The 19,063-nt window shown below is 43.2% G+C and overlaps 1 protein-coding gene across 3 annotated transcripts in view; it reads right to left on the reverse strand.

Annotated features, from left to right (window-relative positions):
* wdfy4 (WDFY family member 4) overlaps window positions 1–19,063 on the reverse strand; it is a 199,370-nt gene that overhangs the window by 170,497 nt on the left and 9,810 nt on the right. For all 3 annotated transcript variants that reach the window (XM_071392623.1, XM_071392622.1, XM_071392624.1), the window contains exons 7-13: window positions 9,839–10,028; window positions 9,270–9,430; window positions 7,690–7,922; window positions 7,272–7,402; window positions 2,207–2,322; window positions 2,001–2,102; window positions 1,572–1,762 (exon numbers count right to left, since the gene is read on the reverse strand). In XM_071392623.1, the coding sequence (XP_071248724.1) occupies window positions 1,572–1,762; window positions 2,001–2,102; window positions 2,207–2,322; window positions 7,272–7,402; window positions 7,690–7,922; window positions 9,270–9,430; window positions 9,839–10,028 (1,124 nt within the window). The remainder of the gene's footprint in view (window positions 1–1,571; window positions 1,763–2,000; window positions 2,103–2,206; window positions 2,323–7,271; window positions 7,403–7,689; window positions 7,923–9,269; window positions 9,431–9,838; window positions 10,029–19,063) is intronic.

Consider the following 19,063-nt stretch of genomic DNA (forward strand, 5'->3'; position numbering starts at 1 on the left):
TTTCAAAGTGAAAGAAACATTGTAGAACATTTTCTAAATTTAAAAAGAAAATCAAACGAAGATGTCTTGATTGCTCATGTCTTTATAAAACCAGTGTCAGTATGCTAACTTAGCATATAGTGCTGCCACTATATGACGTGCCTCTGACTGGGCTTGTACCAGGGTCCTCTACCTTACCAACACACGTAACTGCCCGCTTGACAACATGCAAAACGATTGAACTATACAAAAGGTACCAATTGGATAGTTCCATTGGCAACATTTCAAGCTAGCTGCGAAGTGAGCTTACAGTACGTTCTTAACTCTGTTACATTCACACCCCGCAGTTAGTACTTTGTGGAAGCTCCTTTGGCAGCAACTACAGCTGTGAATAATTTTGAATAAGATTCTACCAACTTTGCACAACTCTTAAGGCAACATATATTCATTGTTTTTGTTAAAATTGCTCAAGCTCAGTAAATTTGGTTGGAATCATTGATGGGCAGTAATTTTCAAACCTTGTCTTTGATTTTCAAGCAGACTCAAGTCAGGACTGAGAGTAGACCACTCAGGAACACTCAACGCCTCATGCAGCAAAATGTGAATCTGTGCAAGGGGTGTGTAGACTTTCACTAGGCACTGTGTAAACATTTGGAGTAATAATGTATAATGCATTCAATTGCCTATCAATCAAGAAGTAAACAAAGCAAAATGCGAGCTTATCTCCTCCGTTCTATTCAGCCAATTAAAACAAGCAGGTCATGAAGGGATGAAAAATAGTCCTGACATAAATAAATAACAAAATCATAAATTATTTGGGGTAACCGTTGTTGAGGACTAAGCTAAATGTGATTAGCTTCATCTAATTTAGTGGTCTAATCCATCTGATAGGTAATGTGTGTGGCAGAACGCAGAGAGAAATGTGATTAACAAGAACTAGACTAATCACAATGGCTCTCAACACACGCCAAACCAGGTCACACTAAATCTGACTGCCACCTGCTTTAATCAAGTTAACACACATAGACACACTCGCACACACACACACACACAAACCCGTATACAAATACACACACTCGCACACACACCAAACACACAAACACCCCACCACCACACACACACACACACACCCATACACACACACATATATCGTCTGCGAGTTAGTACCCCTCTCATTCTGATCTATAAAAATAGACACGTACAGTAAGTCGCTAACTCATTTAGACCTAATCAGGTTTATCAGCCATTCTCTGATGTGATAGAGGTCCTAATCTTCATAGAGTGACAGCACAGGGCTGGAGGGGTAATCAAATAGCGCCCCGGCTAACAGCTAAACCTGTATCAACTAATCAATCTGCATTTGTCTATAATGCAATAAAGCTCCTGGAGGATGGGATAACAAATTCACTGCCTTATTATGTTATAAACATGTTACAATTTGTTAAAATTTGACGTGAAAATTAAATCTGCAGATTAGTCGAGACCCTCACGTGTTTTTGTTGGCTGTCGTTTCTACTCATGCTTTAGCAAAATGTGTTTTTGACAACAATCCATAAAACATTAGAGAGAGATCAATGTGTGTGTGTGTGTACCTGCAGCAGGTCTTGTTTGAGCCCCAGCTCCTGTTGTGTAGAGGAACAGAGAGCTCCTATAGCCGTAGACATAAACTCGTCAGGGTTTATCTCTGACAGCTGCTCCAGGATGCTGAGGGTTGGTCCTCTGTACTGCTCCTCATCTAGAAAGATCTTTATGTAGGGAACCATCCCAAGGTCACGGACTGACACTGAGAGAGAGGGGAAGAGAGAAAGCGAGAGAGCGGGGGAGAGCTGCAGAGTGATCGGGATGTGTGTACCTGATAGATCGTAGCATTTCTTTGGATAGACACAGATATAATAGCGAGGGGAGACAGATGAGAGTGAGAGGATGAGAGGAAAGTGGCTAGTGGTGGACCCAGGGATCGGACCAGTGCCTTTGGGGGCAATGTTGGTTGCACTACCGCTAGACCAGATTCCGACACTTACCTGTGTTTCTGATGGAGCGTAGGGTGAGGGCAGCCACTACTGTGAGCATGCTGGTGGTGAGAGCTCTCTCATTGTCCTCTACAGCTGACTGATCGTGGGGACCTGACAGAGAGAGAAGAGATCACTGTGAGGAAGAGTGAAAGGCTCTATAGGCTCTATATAAGACTACATGTGGTAACATCATTGTTACAATAATATACACGTACCTGCTCCTCTAGCCTTCCTGAGTATCTTGGCCCTCCTGCGTAGTTCTCCAAGCAGAAGTTCCAACAGACCTCCATCACTGAGAACCTCCGCTAGCAGACCACTACGCACTGTCAACCTGAAGAGGAATGGAAGAGATTTTGTATATTTTAAACTAAAGTCAAATCCAATCAAATTTGATTTGTCACATGCTTCGTAAACTAGTGTAGACTAACAGTGAAAAGCTTACTTACAGATGCTTCCCAACAATGCAGAGAGAAAAAAAGAGAAGTAATATAAAAATAATTACACAAGGTATAAATACACAATGAGTAACTGGATATACAGTGCATTTGGAAGGTATTCAGACCCTTTGAATGTTCCACATTTTGTTACGTTTCAGCCTTGCCACGTCTACTCCCGCTCTCCCTCTCCGGTGCTCGACGTCGCAGGTCTACTAACTACCGGTCCTGGAAACCCATCTTTACGCACACCTCTGTCTCATCATCAGTCACACCTGGACTTCATTACTCCCTGACTACTTACCCTTAATATATATATTTTTTGTTATCAGTTATCAGGCAGTATTGGTTATGTTTCCTTGTCAGACGTTTCTCTTGTTTTGTATCATTCTATGTTCGTTCATATTAAACTCACTAACTGCAACTGCTTCTTGACTCCCTGCATCGACGTTACAGAATACAGCCTCAACATATGGAAGCATCAGTTAATCAGGACATCTCCCAGATAGTCAGCGAACAGGAACACTTACTTCGCCAACACTATGAACACCTGGCACAACTGGGGACGGCTATGGATGAGGTCCTCCACGTTCTTCAACATCTCGACATTTATGGAGGGGTGTCACCTCCAACAAGCGGAGGATTTTCTTCCACAAGTCGACCCAGCGTGCCAGCACCCCAGCCCATCCAACAGTTCACCCAGGTCAGCGATGCCCGTTTGTCCCTCCCGGACAAATATTACGGGTCTCCCTCCAAATGCCGTGGTTTCCTACTCCAGTGCTCCCTCTATTTCACTCATCAGTTGGGAGTTCCCACCACGGACAGGTCCAAGGTTGACACGGTTATTTCCCTGGTGACCGGACGGGCGTTGGAGTGGGCTATGGCCGTCTGGGACAGAAAAGGATCTGGGTTCCTATGAGGGGTTCATGGCTCTGTTCAGAGGGGTCTTCCACCATTCACCGGAGGGCAGAGAGGACAGTGGCAGCATCCAGTGGATGGAATAATCCGGCGCTCTGCACACTATTCAGAAGAGGATTGCGCAAAGAAGTACAGACGGAGATGGCTTGCCGAGACGAAAATCTAACCTTGGACACACTCATCGCGATGGCCATCCGTCTGGATAACCTTCTGCGGGAGCGTCGGCACCCCCATCGCCTCTCTCCCTCCTTCGTTGACCATTCTGAGTCGGAGCCTGAACCCATGGCACAAGCCTCCCCGCGGCTGAGAGACGCCATCGGAGGCAGTTAGGGCTCTGTCCCTATTGCGGCCAGGAGGGGCACCAGCTTCAACGGTGTCTGGTACGTCCCAACCCGGAATCCACGAGAGCAGAGGGACTTCCTGGGTTAGGTGTGAGTACTCCATCATCATCACTTTCCGTCAAACCTTTTTCAGTATCGATTTCACTAGGAGGCTGTCCCTCATCTATTGTTTCTACAGCTCTAAAGGGTTCTGGTGACACAGGGAATTGTATTGATGAGACCTTTGCCTCCTCCCTGCACATCACCTCATACCTGCTCTCTTCTCCATTTCCTGTCCAAGCGTTGGATATACAACCATTGGGATCCGGCACTATTACGCACGTCACAGTACCACTCACCCTCACCGTGGGACCCAAGCACCAGGAAAACCTTTCCTTCCTCTTCACCTCCGCACCCATGCACAAAGTCATCCTTGGCCTACTGTGGCTCCAACTCCATAATCCCACCATCTCCTGGTCAGAGAGGAGGATTACCGCCTGGGGACCAGGATGTCGAAGGACCTGCTTTCCCGCTCGCTGTGTTTCCACATCGGTAGAGGGCCCTGTGAGTGTCCGCCAGCTCATCAATCGGTCCTCCCGTATCGTTGGCCCCGTGTTTTGGGACGTAGATATGGACATCCGCCAGGCTCTGGGGAGGGAACCCGCTCCTGCCACTTGCCCTCCGGAGTGTATTTACTTCCCAACAGTGGTCAGAGATTGGTTGCTGACCTGGGCACACACATCCCTCGCCTCTGGACACCCAGGTGTCACCCGCACCACTCAATCCCTTTCTGAGAAATAATGGTGGCCCACTTTGGCACAGGACGTTGCACACTATGTCAACTCATGTCAACTTCAGTATGTACTCAATATAAATCTCACAGCACGCTCCAGCAGGAAAACTCCTTCCCCTTCCTGTGCCACAGCATCCCTGGTCTCATCTGTCTATTTATTTCATCACTGATCTCCCCTTGTCTGATGGTTTCACCACCATTTTGGTGGTTGTGGACAGATTCTCAAAGTCATGTAGTTTCATCTCTCTCTCTGGTCTCCCTAACGCTCTCCAGGTCGCTGAGGTACTGTTCCAGCAGGTCTTCCGGCATTTTCACCTTCCAGAGGAAGGCTTTCATGGAGAAGCTGGGGTCACGGTCAGTCTCACTTCTGGGTACCAGCCTCAATCTAACGGGCAGGTGGAGATGATGAACCAGGAGCTGGGGAGGTTCCTGAGGATTCACTGCCAGGACCAGCACGGGGAGTGGGCCCGATTCCTTCCTTGGGCTGAATACGCCCAGAATTCATTTGGACACTCCTCCACTGGGCTGACTCCCTTCCAGTGTGTTCTGTTCATCAGTCACACCTGGACTTAATTACTCGCTGATGCCCTTTATATAGCACTCTTTTGTTATTAGTTATCAGCCAGTTTTGGTTATGTTTCCTTGTCAGACGTTTGTCTTGTATTGTATCGTTCTATGTTGGTTCATATTACACTCAATAACTGCACATGCTTCCTGACTCCCTGCGTCGACGTTACACTTATTCTAAAATGTATTCAATTATTTTTTTCCTCATCAATCTACACACAATACCCCATAATGACGAAGGGAAAACAGGTTCTCAGTTTTTTGTCAATGTATTAAAAATTCAAAACAGAAATACCTTATTTACATATGTATTCAGAACCTTGCTATGAGACTCGAAATTGAGCTCAGATGCATCCTGTTTCCATTTCTCATCCTTGAGATGTTTCTACAACTTCATTGGAGTCCACCTGTGGTAAATTCTATTGATTGGACATGATTTGGAAAGGCCCACACCAGTCTATATAAGGTCCCACAGTTGACAGTGCATGTCAGAGCAAAAACCAAGCCATGAGATTGAAGGAATTCTTTGTAGAACGACGAGACAGGATTGTGTGTGTCGAGGCACAGGCTACGAAAAAATATCTGTGGCATTGAAGGTCCCCAAGAACTCCATCATTCTTAAATGGAAGAAGTTTGGAATCACTAAGACTCTTCCTAGAGCTGGCCGCCTGGCTAAACTGAGCAATCGGGGGAGAAGGGCATTCTTCAAGGAGGTGACCAAGAACCCGATGGTCACTTTTTTTTTTATATATTTATTTTTTTCCCCAATTTCATGTTATCCAATTGGTAGTTACAGTCTTGTCCCATTGTTGCAACTCCTGTACGGACTTGGGAGAGGCGAAGGTCGAGAGCCGAGCGTCCTCCGAAACACAATCCAACCAAGCCGCACTACTTCTTGACACAATGCCCGCTTAACCCGGAAGCCAGCCGCACCAATGTGTCGAAGGAAACACCATACACCTGGTGACTGTGTCAGCGTGCATTGCGCCCGGCCTGCCACAGGAGTTGCTAGAGCGCGATGGGACAAGAACATCCCTGCCGGCCAAACCCTCCCCTAACCCGGATGACGCTGGGCCAATTGTGCCTGGACTCGAACCATGATCTCTAGTGGCACAGCTAGCACTGCGGGACAATGCCTTAGACCACTGTGCCACTCGGGGCGCCCAATGGTCACTCTGACAGAGCTCCAGAGTTCCTCTGTGGAGATGGGAGAACCTTCCAGAAGGACTCCACCAATCAGGCCTTTATGGTAGAGTGTTCAGAGAACCAACTCCTCAGAAAAAGACACATGACAGCTCGCTTGGAGTTACCAAAAGGCACCTAAAGGACTCTGAACATGAGAAACAAGGTTCTCTAGTCTCATGAATCCAAGGTTGAACTTTTGTCATTATGGGGTATTGTGTGTAGATTGATGAGAAAAACAACAACAATTTAATACATTTAAAATAAGGCTTTAAAGTAACAAAATGTGGAAAAAGTCAAGGGGTCTGAATACTTTCTGAACTGTATACTGTAAAAAGTACTAGAAATATACACTCAGTGGCCAGTTTTTTAGGTACACCACCCCATTCACTAAAATGGTTTACTCATACAGACAGTGAGTCACGTGGCTGTGGTTATATAAAGTAGGCAGACAGGCATCAAGGCATTCAGTTACTGTTTCGATTGAACATTAAAATTAGCAAAACGAGTGACCTAAGCGACTTTGAGCTCAAAGTCAGCTGTATTCCTGTGGGTGAAAACAGATCATTGATGAGAGAGGTCAAAGGAGAATGGCAAGATTCGTGCAAGCTCTCAGGCGGGACATGAACAGGCAAATAACAGCGCAGTACAACAGTGGTGTGCAGAACAGCATCTCGGAACGCACAACTTGTCGGTCCTTGTCACGGATGGGCTATTACAGCAGATTAAGACGCTCCAGTGGGCACGCGATCACCAACACTGGACAATTGAGGCATGGAAAAACATTGCCAGGTCCGACGAATTCCGGTTCCTGCTGCTTCATGCTGATGGCAGAGTCGGGATTTGGCGTAAACAGCATGAGTCCATGGCCCCATCCTGCCTGGTGTCAACAGTACAGGCTGGTGGCGTAATGGTGTGGGGAAGTGTACCTAATAAACTGTCCACCGAGTGCATATTGTATCATCCCAGTCATAGAGTCATTTATAAAATAATCAATGTGTCTTATACTGGGGACGAATCCAATTTAACCTCTGGGGATCAATAACGTTTATTCCTTCATTTAAACCTGTGGAAGCAGCCGAGGGCAGCCACTCCAAACTCTGCACCTCCGGCCACGGCCCCTGCCCAGCCCTGCTTCAGCACTGCCTGCACCGCACGCACAGCCTCGTGGGGGATGTAGTTAAGATGGAATGCCACCTGGACAGACACATTAACAGGATAGTTCAGTCAATAGTGGTGAATCAACAGATAAGTATTTTACCAAATTATCAATTGCTGAATTAATTAAACATAATGGACATATGGAGTCATGGATGGAGAAGTATAAATGTAGAGCTTGTTAAGGGGATAGATTCTGATACGGATTTTGTGTGTATGTACGTAACAAGTGTAGTTACCTTGCGTGCATGCAAGTGTGTGTGCTTGTGCGCGCATGTGTGTGTATGTGCCTGCTTGCCCACACGTGCATGTGTCACTCAACCTACCATCTCTAACATAGAGAAGAACAGTCTGTGTACAGGAGGCGGTTTCTTCGACACACACTGAGCTAGCTGAGCCAGTGATTGAACAGTCCACTCTAACAGGAAGAAGTTGGCCCTGTTCCATGACCACACAGTCCTGATGGTGCTTAGGATCTGGCTGCAGAATACACAGTCCTCTGACCGCTGGAAGGAACCCTGTAGCAAACGGAATGCTGATAGGTTCCTTACTGCAGGACCTGGAAGGACAGGCGTTAAACATTTGTGAAAAAAGGATACATTATTGTGGGAATCTCAAAAGTGCTAAGTGCCTTAATCCTCTCATCATCTCTTTCCTGTAATTTGCTCAGAACTGAGAACACATAATAGGAAAATATTTTTGTGCAGACCCTCTGCACTGCATCTTATGACACAAGGATACAAAGCCTGAAGCAGAAGGTTAACTAGGCTCAGATAGAGACAGATATGTAAAAGTGTAATAAACTAGGAGCAGTGTTTCCCCTAGCTAGAAGAAGAGAGACAGACACCCCAAAAAAAGGTTCAGTCAATGAGGATTTGTTTCACATAGAAAAACACTGGCTGGGCTGGTTAGTTATAGTGTCTATGACCACTATCCCTACCTGGAAAAATATGTTTGTTTTGTGTTTGATGTTGACTGAGATGTGGACCGGAAATACATTCCCATGGCATACTCAAAGGTCAATTTAAGCAAAGTTATGTTTTAGTTTAGGAATCATTTATCATATTTTGCTCAATTCCATAGAGAAATGATGGTTGAACAATTAACTCACAAATAACCTAAACAGGAGAAAATAACCAAGGGAATCGAGTTTGATAGATAACGAATATGTTAAGTTGCATAAAAACATTGGGAAAACATCATTATTCGGACTGATAAAGTTTGGAAGCACAGCATTGTCAGAATATTCCGAGATGGTCTTAGATTTAGGAGTGGGGACATGGATATGTTTGTGGTAAATAAATATATAAATATATAGTTTGTAATAAGATTCATTTTCACCTGTAATGAAAATCACATCACAGACAAATAAGATCATCCTAAAACACCCTTGTCTCAACGCTGGTGAGAGAGGTGCTCCTGTAGGTGATAGATGGGCTCTGTGTGTGTGTGTGTGTGTGTGTGTGTGTGTGTGTGTGTGTGTGTGTGTGTGTGTGTGTGTGTGTGTGCGTGCGTGCGTGCGTGCGTGCGTGCGTGCGTGCGTGCGTGCGTGCGTGCGTGCGTGCGTGCGTGCGTGCGTGCGTGCGTGTGTGATAGATGGGTAGCCTCTGTGCGGTGGTGTTTTATGAATGCAGTGTGTCTGTTAACAGAGTTAGGATTGCAGACTCCACTTCATCATCTTAGACATAATCACCTCATGTTAACCTGAGAGGTGGAGCAAGGGAGGGGAGAAGGAGACTGTTTGGGGAGTACAAGGGAAGAGTGTGGGAAGGGGTAGAGTAGTGTTTGGAGGTGGGAGGCACACAAGGTTTCCCAGTAATCCACCTACATTTGTTCTTGAAAAGTGTGGGGGAAACGGGGGCGGGGGGGGGGGGGGGGGAGGGAATAATAGGAAGTGTTTTCTTACCTGTGGTGAGTGAGGGGTCAAACTTGAAGCCAGGTGGCTGAGGGTTGGTGACACAGAGAGCCACCTTCAGCTCTGACCTCCCAAACAGACACAAAGACGCTAGCAGAGATAACAGGTCCTCTACTGGACCAAACTCCTCCGCAGGCACACCCTCCTCACACCTGCAATTGGGAAAAATTAGGAATTAATGGTACGGAGAGAGTGTGAAAGAGACACAGTAAAGGGTCTAGATGTAAAGTGAAAGATAAAATATTATTTGTTGACATATATCTGTAAGCAGACAAACTGCAGAGACATAAATAGCATTGTGTTGTGGGCAGAATTGGTTTTAACCCAAAAATAAATCAAATTACATTATGTCTGTTGCACACACCTTTATTCCTGGGAGCCATATTTCCAAGAAATCTGGATAAGTTCCACTACTGACGCTTTCAATAAAGACAGATGTTTTCACTCTGTCCCTCTCCCTCCCACCTTCAACCACTCCCTTTCTCTCCCTCACCATCATCCTTCCTCACCCTCTCTTTCTCCCTCAATTCCCTCCCCCCATCTCCTTCTCTCTAACTCACCGGGTCATGATGGCCTGTAAGACAGTGTATCCATCGTTATTTTCAAGCTCGGTGAACAGAGCAGGGTTGAGCTGGTAGGAGTCTCTGATGAAGCTAAACACTGTGACAGCCACCTCAGCTAGGACTGGAGCTGGGGCACGATCACTGATACGCTGCAGGTTCTGAATACAGATACGCACACAGTTCTTAGCTGAGGAGAGAGTGGAGAAATAGAATATACATATATATATATATATATATATATAGAGAGAGAGAGAGAGAGAGAGAGAGAGAGAGAGAGAGAGAGAGAGAGAGAGAGAGAGAGAGAGAGAGAGAGAGAGAGAGAGAGAGAGAGAGAGAGAGAGAGAGAGAGAGAGAGAGAGAGAGAGAGAGAGAGAGAGAGAGAGAGAGAGAAGGGGTTACAGGGTCAATGAATCATACGTTGAGTAATTCAAGTATTTAACCATAAAAATACACACCAGACACATTGCCTGAATGCCTCCACCATCACCAAAACAAATCACCCATCATCACCAAAACAAACTGATAATCATCACCAAAGCAAACTGCTCATCATCAACAAAACCATAGCATTAAATATTATTATTATATTGATTATATTCCAGGCTGTATCACATCCGGCTGTGGTTGGGAGTCCCATAGTGCTGTGCACAATTGGCCCAGGGTCGTCCGGGTTAAGGTTTGGCCGGGGTAGGCCATCATTGTAAATAAGACTTTGATCTTAACTGGCTTGCCTAGTTAAATAAAGGTTAAATAAAAAACAAAATACAGTGGCACTATTAAATACTAATTTCTGATTGGCTTGAAGGGCATTCTAGAGCGTGCATTATTTTCCTCTAACGGCCAGTATATCAGCACGGTAGAATTCAATGGCTATTTCAAGCTTACATGTTCAATGTTTGAGCTATTTTTGAAAGCAAAAGTTGAATTGTAAACATTGTTGAATTCGATTTTCATAATAGCAAGCTAGGACTGATGGTTAGGTTAGCTAAACTAGCAAGCCTGTTTGTTTGGTTACCAAGGCAACTACTGTACTGTAGTATCTAGTAAACTTGCAAGCTACTTCAGTGGATGTTGAACACATTTCTACCTGCAAATGAACACATTTCTTGCGGGAAATGTGTTAAATTATAGCCATGGTGTAAAAAGGATAATCAACTATGGGCTCTGCATTCTCTGGAAAATAAGCAGCTCTGTGGAAGGTAAATTCCGTTTCACTCCACTAGCGCATTGCGGAACACATTTCGCACATTCCTGATTTTCCATAGAATGCATAGCTCCCCCTTATATATGTCCTCCATGACCAAAACAAACTGATAACGATCACCAAAACAAACCAGACAACAGTCATGTTCTGTGCTCTGGGCTGTGTATGGGAACAGCTAAGTAGATAATGAGGTCTGAGTGGATATCATGTGAATGTCTACTTCTGTGTTTGTCATGAGACCTGGGGCTCTGGTGACTGCTGCTTATCTTTACCCACGTTCCTGAGAGAGGAAAATCACCCCATCAATAAGGTAAGTGGTCTTAATGTTCTGGTGATTACTGCATCCCAGCAAACTGGGAACATTCCTATAACATTAGCTAAGATTCCCAGCTAAGATTCCCATTAAGTTCTAGTATTTTTTGTCCAACAACCACCACAGAAAATTCTTCAAAAGTTCTCATTAGGTTTCCTGTTTACGTAATAACACATTGTACCAGTAATGTTTTACCAGAAAACCAAAACTAGTTCTGTGAAAGTTCCTGCACCAAATGTTCTCATAACACAAAAACTGTTCATTTGTGGTGATGATTATAGAATATTTGTATTGTAATGACCTGACTTGATCATAAAGGAACAATAACCCAATTAACCTCTAAAAGTCTAAGTCGTCTAAGCTAAAATATGGAATTGTTTTTAGATGGTTCAATATTTAGATGGTTCAAAATTCAATATTTTATCAAATAATAACAACAACAAAAAAATAGATACCTAAATGGGTCCTAAAATTCAAAATCAAATAGCAAAATGATCCATAGTATTACCATTATGTTTCATTAGATTGTGGTAACATTGCGGGGACGTGACAAGAGGTATATTTCCAAAACACAAAAACTGTCCAGTTGTGCTGACGTTCAGATAATATTTGTATCAGGGTGCACAAAACATTCCTTTGATGTTGCAAGAATGTTGACAGAACAGCCTTTAAAGGTTCCCAGAGCATGTAGTTAGGTTGTATGAACAGTGTAGGTACATTACAAGAGATAGGTTCCCAAAACACAAAATATGCTCAGTTGTGATAACATTTTACTAGGCAAGTCAGATAAGATCGATTTATTATGTACAATGATAAGAACAAATTCTTATTTACAGTGACGGCCTACCGGGGAACAGTGGGTTCAGGGGCAGAACGACAGATTTTTACCTTGTCAGCCAGGGGAATTGATTGAATTGATTGAATTGATTGATCCAGAATTCTTCCAATCCTAATTTAAATGACGTTTGGCAAACTCCAAGCGCTCGCGTCTGTGTCTTGGGGTCATTAAGGGCTTTCTTCTGGCAACCCTTCCAAAGAGCCTGTGGTTGTGGAGGTGGCGTCTGATGGTGCTTTTTTAAACCTGGTGACCCCAAGACACCACCAAGGCCTGCACATCTTTCACAGTGATTCTGGGGTTTTTGTTGCTTCTCTCATGATCCTCCTCCCTATCCTGGGGGGCAAAATGCATTTGCGTCCTCTACCCGTGAGGTTTTCAACTGTTCCATATCTTTTTAATTTTTTAATAATTGCCCTGACAGTGCTCAGTGGTATATTCAATCATTTGTGGATCTTCTTGTAGCCATTACCAGATTTATGAAGGTCTACGACCATCTGTCTCTTTTGAACTGCCAGTTCTTTTGTTTTCTTCATGGTGTTGGATAACAAAAGGATATTGCATGCGTGTTACCTCATTTTTATATCCTAGTGAAAAAGGAAGTGATATAATGGCTCAAGATAGTTCCTTAACACTTAGATAAACTTAAATAAGTGGAACTTAATTCCTGGTTTAATTTTGACAGATGTTATTTACAATAATATTTAAGGGTGCCATTAATTGTGAAACCTTGAGTTGGAAGACATAGATTTTTAATTAAATCAATAAATTATTTTGTTGGGTTCCATTGAAACATTAATAGTATTTTTCACATGTTGGTATTTTGAGTTTGTCTCTATAATTATATTGTTTATATTTGTTTAAGTATTGTTTGTGCATTGCCAGTCAGGGGTGCCAGTAATTTTGGAGCCCACTGTAGGTGCAGCTTGTGCTGAAGACAATAAAAGGCTAAATGTGCAGTTTTGTCACACAACACAATGCAACAGATGTATCAAGTTTTGAGGGAGCGTGCAATTGGCGTGCTAACTGCAGGAATGTCCGCAGAGCATGTGTATGGCGTCGTGTGGGCGAGCAGTTTGCTGATGTCAAGTTGTGAACAGAGTGCTCAATGGTGGTGGTGGAGTTATGGTATTGGCAGGAAAAAGCTACGGACAACAAACACAATTGCATTTTATCGATGGCAATTTGAATACACAGAGATACCATGATGAGATTCTGATCCCAATGTCTTGCCATTCATTCACCAACATCACCTCATGTTTCAGCATGATAATGCATGGCCCCATGTCGCAAGGATCTGTACACAATTCCTGGAAGCTGAAAATGTCCCAGTTCTTCCATGGCCTGCAACTCACCAAACATGTCACCCATTGAGCATGTTTGGAATGCTCTGGATTGTGTACAACAGTGTGTTCCATTTCCCCCCAACATCCAGCAACTTCGCGAAGCTGTTGAAGAGGAGAAGAACAACATTCCACAGGCCATCCTGACTAGTCTCCCAGTCTCTGCCGCTGAAAAACAAAAACCACAGCATGATGCTGCCACCACCATGCTTCACTGTTGGGATTCTGCCAGGTTTCCTCCAGACATAATGCTTGGCATTCAGACCAAAGAGTTCAATCTTGGTTTCATCAGACCAGAGAATCTTGTTTCTCATGGTCTGAGAGTCTTTAGGTGCCTTTTGGCAAACTCCAAGTGGGCTGTCATGTGCCTTTTACTGAGGTCTGGCCACTCTCCCATAAAGGCCTGATTGATGGAGTGCTGCAGAGATGGTTGTTCTTCTGAAAGGTTCACCCATCTCCACAGAGCAACTTTAGAGCTTTGTCAGAGTTACCATCTGGCCTTGGTCACCTCCCTGACCAAGGCCCTTCTCCCCCGATTGCTCTGTTTGTCCTGGCGGCCAGCTCTAGGAAGAGTCTTGGTGGTTCCAAACTTCTTCCATTAAAGAATGATGGAGGCCACTCTGTTATTGGAGACCTTCAATGCTGCATACATTTTTTGGTACCCTTCCCCAGATCGGTGCCTCGACACCAGCTCTACGGAGATTTCCTTCGACTTAATGGCTTGGTTTTTGCTCTGACATGCACTGCAAACTGTGGGATCTTATATAGACAGGTATGTGCCTTTCCAAATCATGTCCAATCGGTTGAATTTACCACAGGTGGACTCTAATCAAGTTGTAGAAACGTCTCAAGGATGATCAACTAAACAGGATGCACCTGAGCTCAATTTCGAGTCTCATAGCAAAGGGTCTGAATACTTATGTAAATACGTTTCTTATTTTTTATTAACACAAATTTCTAAGAACCTGTTTTCACTTTGTCATCATGGGGTATTGTGAGTAGATTGCTGAGGAAATGTTTTTATTTAATCCATTTTAGAATAAGGCTGTAACGTAACAAAATGTGGAAAAAGTCAAGGGGTCTGAATATTTCCCCGAAGGCACTGTATATACAAAATATGTGGACACCCCTTCAAATTAGAGGATTTTACTATTTCAGCCACACCTGTTGCTGACAGGTGTATAAAATTGAGCACACAGTCATGCAATCTCCATAGACAAACATTGGCAGTAGAATGGCCTTACTGAAGAACTTTCAACGTGGCACTGTCATAGGATGCCAGCTTTCCAACAAGTCAGTTTGACCAAATCACTGCCCTGATAGAGCTTCCCTGGTCAACTGTAAATGCTGTTATTGTGAAGTGGAAACGTCTAGGAGCAACAACGGCTCAGTCGCAAAGTGGTAGGCCACACAAGCTCACAGAACGGGACCGCCGAGTGCTGAAGCACGTAGCACGTAAAAATCATCTGTCCTCAGGTTGCAACACTCATTACCTAGTTTCAAACTGCCACTGGAAGCGACGTCAGCATAATAACTGTTCGTTGGGTGCTTCATGAAATGGGCTTCCTTGGCCGAGCTGCCATACAGAAGACTAAGATCACCATGCGCAATGCCAAGCGTCAGCTGAAGTGGTGTAAAGCTCACCACCATTGGACTCTGGAGCAGTGGAAATGCGTTCTCTGGAGTGATGAATCACACATCACCATCTGGCAGTCAGACAGATACATCTGGGATTGTCGGATGCCAGGAGAACGCTACCTGCCCCAATGCATAGTGCCAATTGTAAAGTTTGGTTGAGGAGGAATAATGGTCTGGGGCTGTTTTTCATGGTTCGGGCTAGTTGCAGTGAAGGGAAATCTTAACGCTACAGCATACAATGACATTCTAGACGATTCTGTGCTTCCAACTTTGTGGCAACAGTTTGGGGAAGGCCCTTTCCTGTTTCAGCATGACAATGCCCCCATGCACAATTTGAGGTCCATACAGAAATGGTTTGTCGAGATTGGTGTGGAAGAACTTGACTGCCCTGCACAGAGCCTTGACCTCAACCCACTCAAACACCTTTGGGATGAATTGGAACACCAACTGCGAGCCAGGTCTAATCGCCCAACATCAGTACCCAAACTCACTAATGCTCTTGTGGCTGAATGGAAGCAAGTCCCCGCAGCAATTTCCCAACATCTAGTGGAACGCCTTCCCAGAAGAGTGGAGGCTGTTATAGCAGCAAAGGGGGGACCAACTCCATATTAATGCCCATGATTTTGAAATTAGATATTTGAGGAGCAGCTGTACACATACTTTTGGTCATGTAGTTTATACTAAAAAAGAGGATGTCTTTATTTCGTTCAGATTTGTAAATCCAGTCAGAAATGCAGATTTTAGACTAACTGTAAACAACAACAAAAAATTGTCAAAATGTACTGTTCCACTTAAGAAAATGCACCCAATATAATTCCTACTTTGAGATGCTTGAAATAGTCCCCCATTGCAAAAGTGATCCTAGATCAGCACTCAGTCATGGATACCTTGTGGGCCCAGAAGTGTGCAGCATACAGTGCCTTCAGAAAGTATTCATACCCCTTGACTTATTCCACATTTAGTTGTGTTAGAGCCTGAATTAAAAATGATTAAATAGATTGTTTTCTCACCCATCTACACATAATACCCTGTAATGACAAAGTGAATACTTTGTAGGCACACCTTTAGCAGCAATTACAGCTGTGTCTCTTTTAGGGTAAGTCTCTTAAGAGTTTTGCACATCTGGGTTATACAATATTTGCCCATTATTGTTTTAAAAATTCTTCAAACTCTGTCAATTTGACTGTTGATCATTGCTAGACAGTCATTTCCAAGTCTTGACATAGATTTTCAAGCTGATTTAGGTCAAAATTACAACTAGGCCACTCAGGAACATTCAATGTCATCTTGGTAAGCAACTCCAGTGGAGATTAGGCCTTGTGTTTTAGATTATTGTCCTTCTGAAAGGTGAATTAATCTCCCAGTGTCTGTTGGAAAGCAGACTGAACCAGGTTTTGCTGGTGCATATAGCTGTATTCCATTTATTTTTATCCCCAAAAACTCCTTAGCCCTTGCCAATGACAAGCATACCCTTGATGCTGCCACCATCATGCTTGAAAATTATGTGTTGTGTTGGATTTGGCCCAAACACTTTGTTTTTAGGACAAAAAATGTATTTCTTTGCCACATTATTTGCAGTATTACTTAAGTGCCTTGTTGCAAACAGGATATATGTTTTGGAATATTTTTATTCACTCTGTCATTTAGGTTAGTATTGTGGAGTAGCTACAATTTTGGTGATCCATCCTGAGTTCTCATATCACAACCATTAAACTCTGTAAGTGTTTTAAAATTGGCCTCATGGTGAAATCCCTAAGCAGTTTCCTTCCTCTCCGGCAACTGAGTTAGGAAGGACGCCTGTATCTTTGTACTGATTGGGTGTATTAATACACCATCCAAAGTGTTGTTAATAATTTCACCATGCCCAAAGGGAAAGTCAGCACCTGCTTTTTATATTTTTACAAATCTACCAATCGGTACCCTTCTTTGCGAGGTATTGAAAAACCTCCTTGGTCTTTGTGGTTGAATCTGTGCTTGAAATTCACTACTCGATTGAGGGAACTGACATATAGGGTACAGAGATGGGGTGTCATTCATAAATCATGTTAACCACTACTATTGAACACGGAATGAGTCCATGCAAATCTTGTGATTTGTTAAGCACATCTGAACATATTTAGGCTTGCCATAACAAAGGGGTTGAATACTTATTGACTGAAGACATTTCAGCATTACGTTTTTTATTAATTTCACACATTTCTACAAACAAAATTCCACTTTGACGTTACGGGGTATTGTGTGTAGGCCAGTGACACAAAATCTCAATTTAATACATTTTAAATTCAGGCTGTAACACAACAAAATGTGGAAAAGGTGAGGGGTGTGACATTTTTCTGAAAGCACTGTATAAAGAGGATGGTGAAGTGATGGTGAATAACCCAGTTACTGGTATTTTCCTGGGTTAGTTATGTCTAATAAGGTTAAAAAATAAAGCATGGAATTCCTGATTGACCATACTGCCATGGCTATATACTGAGAAAAAACCCATTAAGGGTTCAAACCTCATATGTGCAGATTGTCAACATATGAAGTGTAAAAAATATGGTTTTGTTTGTATGATTAAATGCTGTTCAAATGTCCTATGAATTAAATAATGTGCAGTTTGTCAACATACAGATGTAGGATCTTAACTTGATCATTCTTGTTGCAGAGAATTTTCTTGCTGCATCAGGAAATTCTATTGAGCCTTGTGATTCCTTGAAAATGAGCAGTTATCTTTCTCTCCATGCAGGGGCAGTCGAGTCATTGGGATCAGGCCTGCTATCAAAATAATATTCTCGCTCGCTCAAACACTAGGCTTAGGTCCTATTACTGCAACATTCAAATGTGCAAAAATTTATCTGGAATCCAGCCATACACATCAACCACCATCGTTATATATATCTTAATATCACAAGATAGATATTGGTTTCCACTAAGCTACGACATACAAGTGTGAAGTGTATCCTAAGGTTATGAATGAACTGTCCAAATTGAGTTTAATTGTGGCCTGGTGTGGTTTAGTGGTTAGGGCCGCTGCCTTCAGTGTGTAAATATAGCCTTACCGTGTTGGCGTGGGTTTGATTCCAACCCATGACCTTCTGGCACAAATAACTCAATCTTACCGATTTACTTGATTTAGTTACACATTTCAAATATGGACAGTAAATTGCTATAGTAGATTAGCTGTGGTAAACGCAGAAATACTTTATTTATTTTCTACGGAATGCTTGTCAAATAGATAAATGGCCCTTAGTCTGTTAAAAAATTACTAAGTTGTTCCAATGACAACACCAACCAGAGGACGAACATATCTTGAAAGACTTTGGTTGCAAGCAGGACTAAGGAAGAGAGGAAGAGGCGAATAAGCCCAATGTGTTTCTATGGGCTTAATATGCAGACCTAAACTTCTCGCCTGCCTTCCTGCCTTTGGGACAACAACTCCCATTGTTAGAGACATGAGCATCTTGTCATTATATACATATCTTTGACTAAGGATTATGGTGGCAAAATTGCAAGATTATGTTATAATACTTGTATTGCATCAAATGGTTGTTTTAGTCAACAGAATAGAGTATTCGTAACTATTGTGTGTCTGTTCTACTGAGGATGGGCCTCTGGGAGATAACACTGACAGGAGATTTACGATGTCTTTTGGGTGATAAAACCAAAAGAGCATTCCAGAGCATGGGTTAATGTTTCTGTTCTATACTGTACCAGAGAGAGATGGTTCCAGTTTGGAGTCGGAGGGCCAGACACTGGTCTATACAATGAAAACTTTTGACACAGCAGATAATGTCTGCTATGTATTATAGGTATCTTTCATACAGATCTTAACCTTGTGACCATTCTATATATCTGTTGTTCGTCATCTTGGTTGAAAGGGGTGTATCTTGGCTATAAAAGACCT

Source organism: Salvelinus alpinus, chromosome 3 (genome assembly GCF_045679555.1).
Source record: "Salvelinus alpinus chromosome 3, SLU_Salpinus.1, whole genome shotgun sequence".
Classification (NCBI taxonomy): Eukaryota; Metazoa; Chordata; class Actinopteri; order Salmoniformes; family Salmonidae; genus Salvelinus; species Salvelinus alpinus.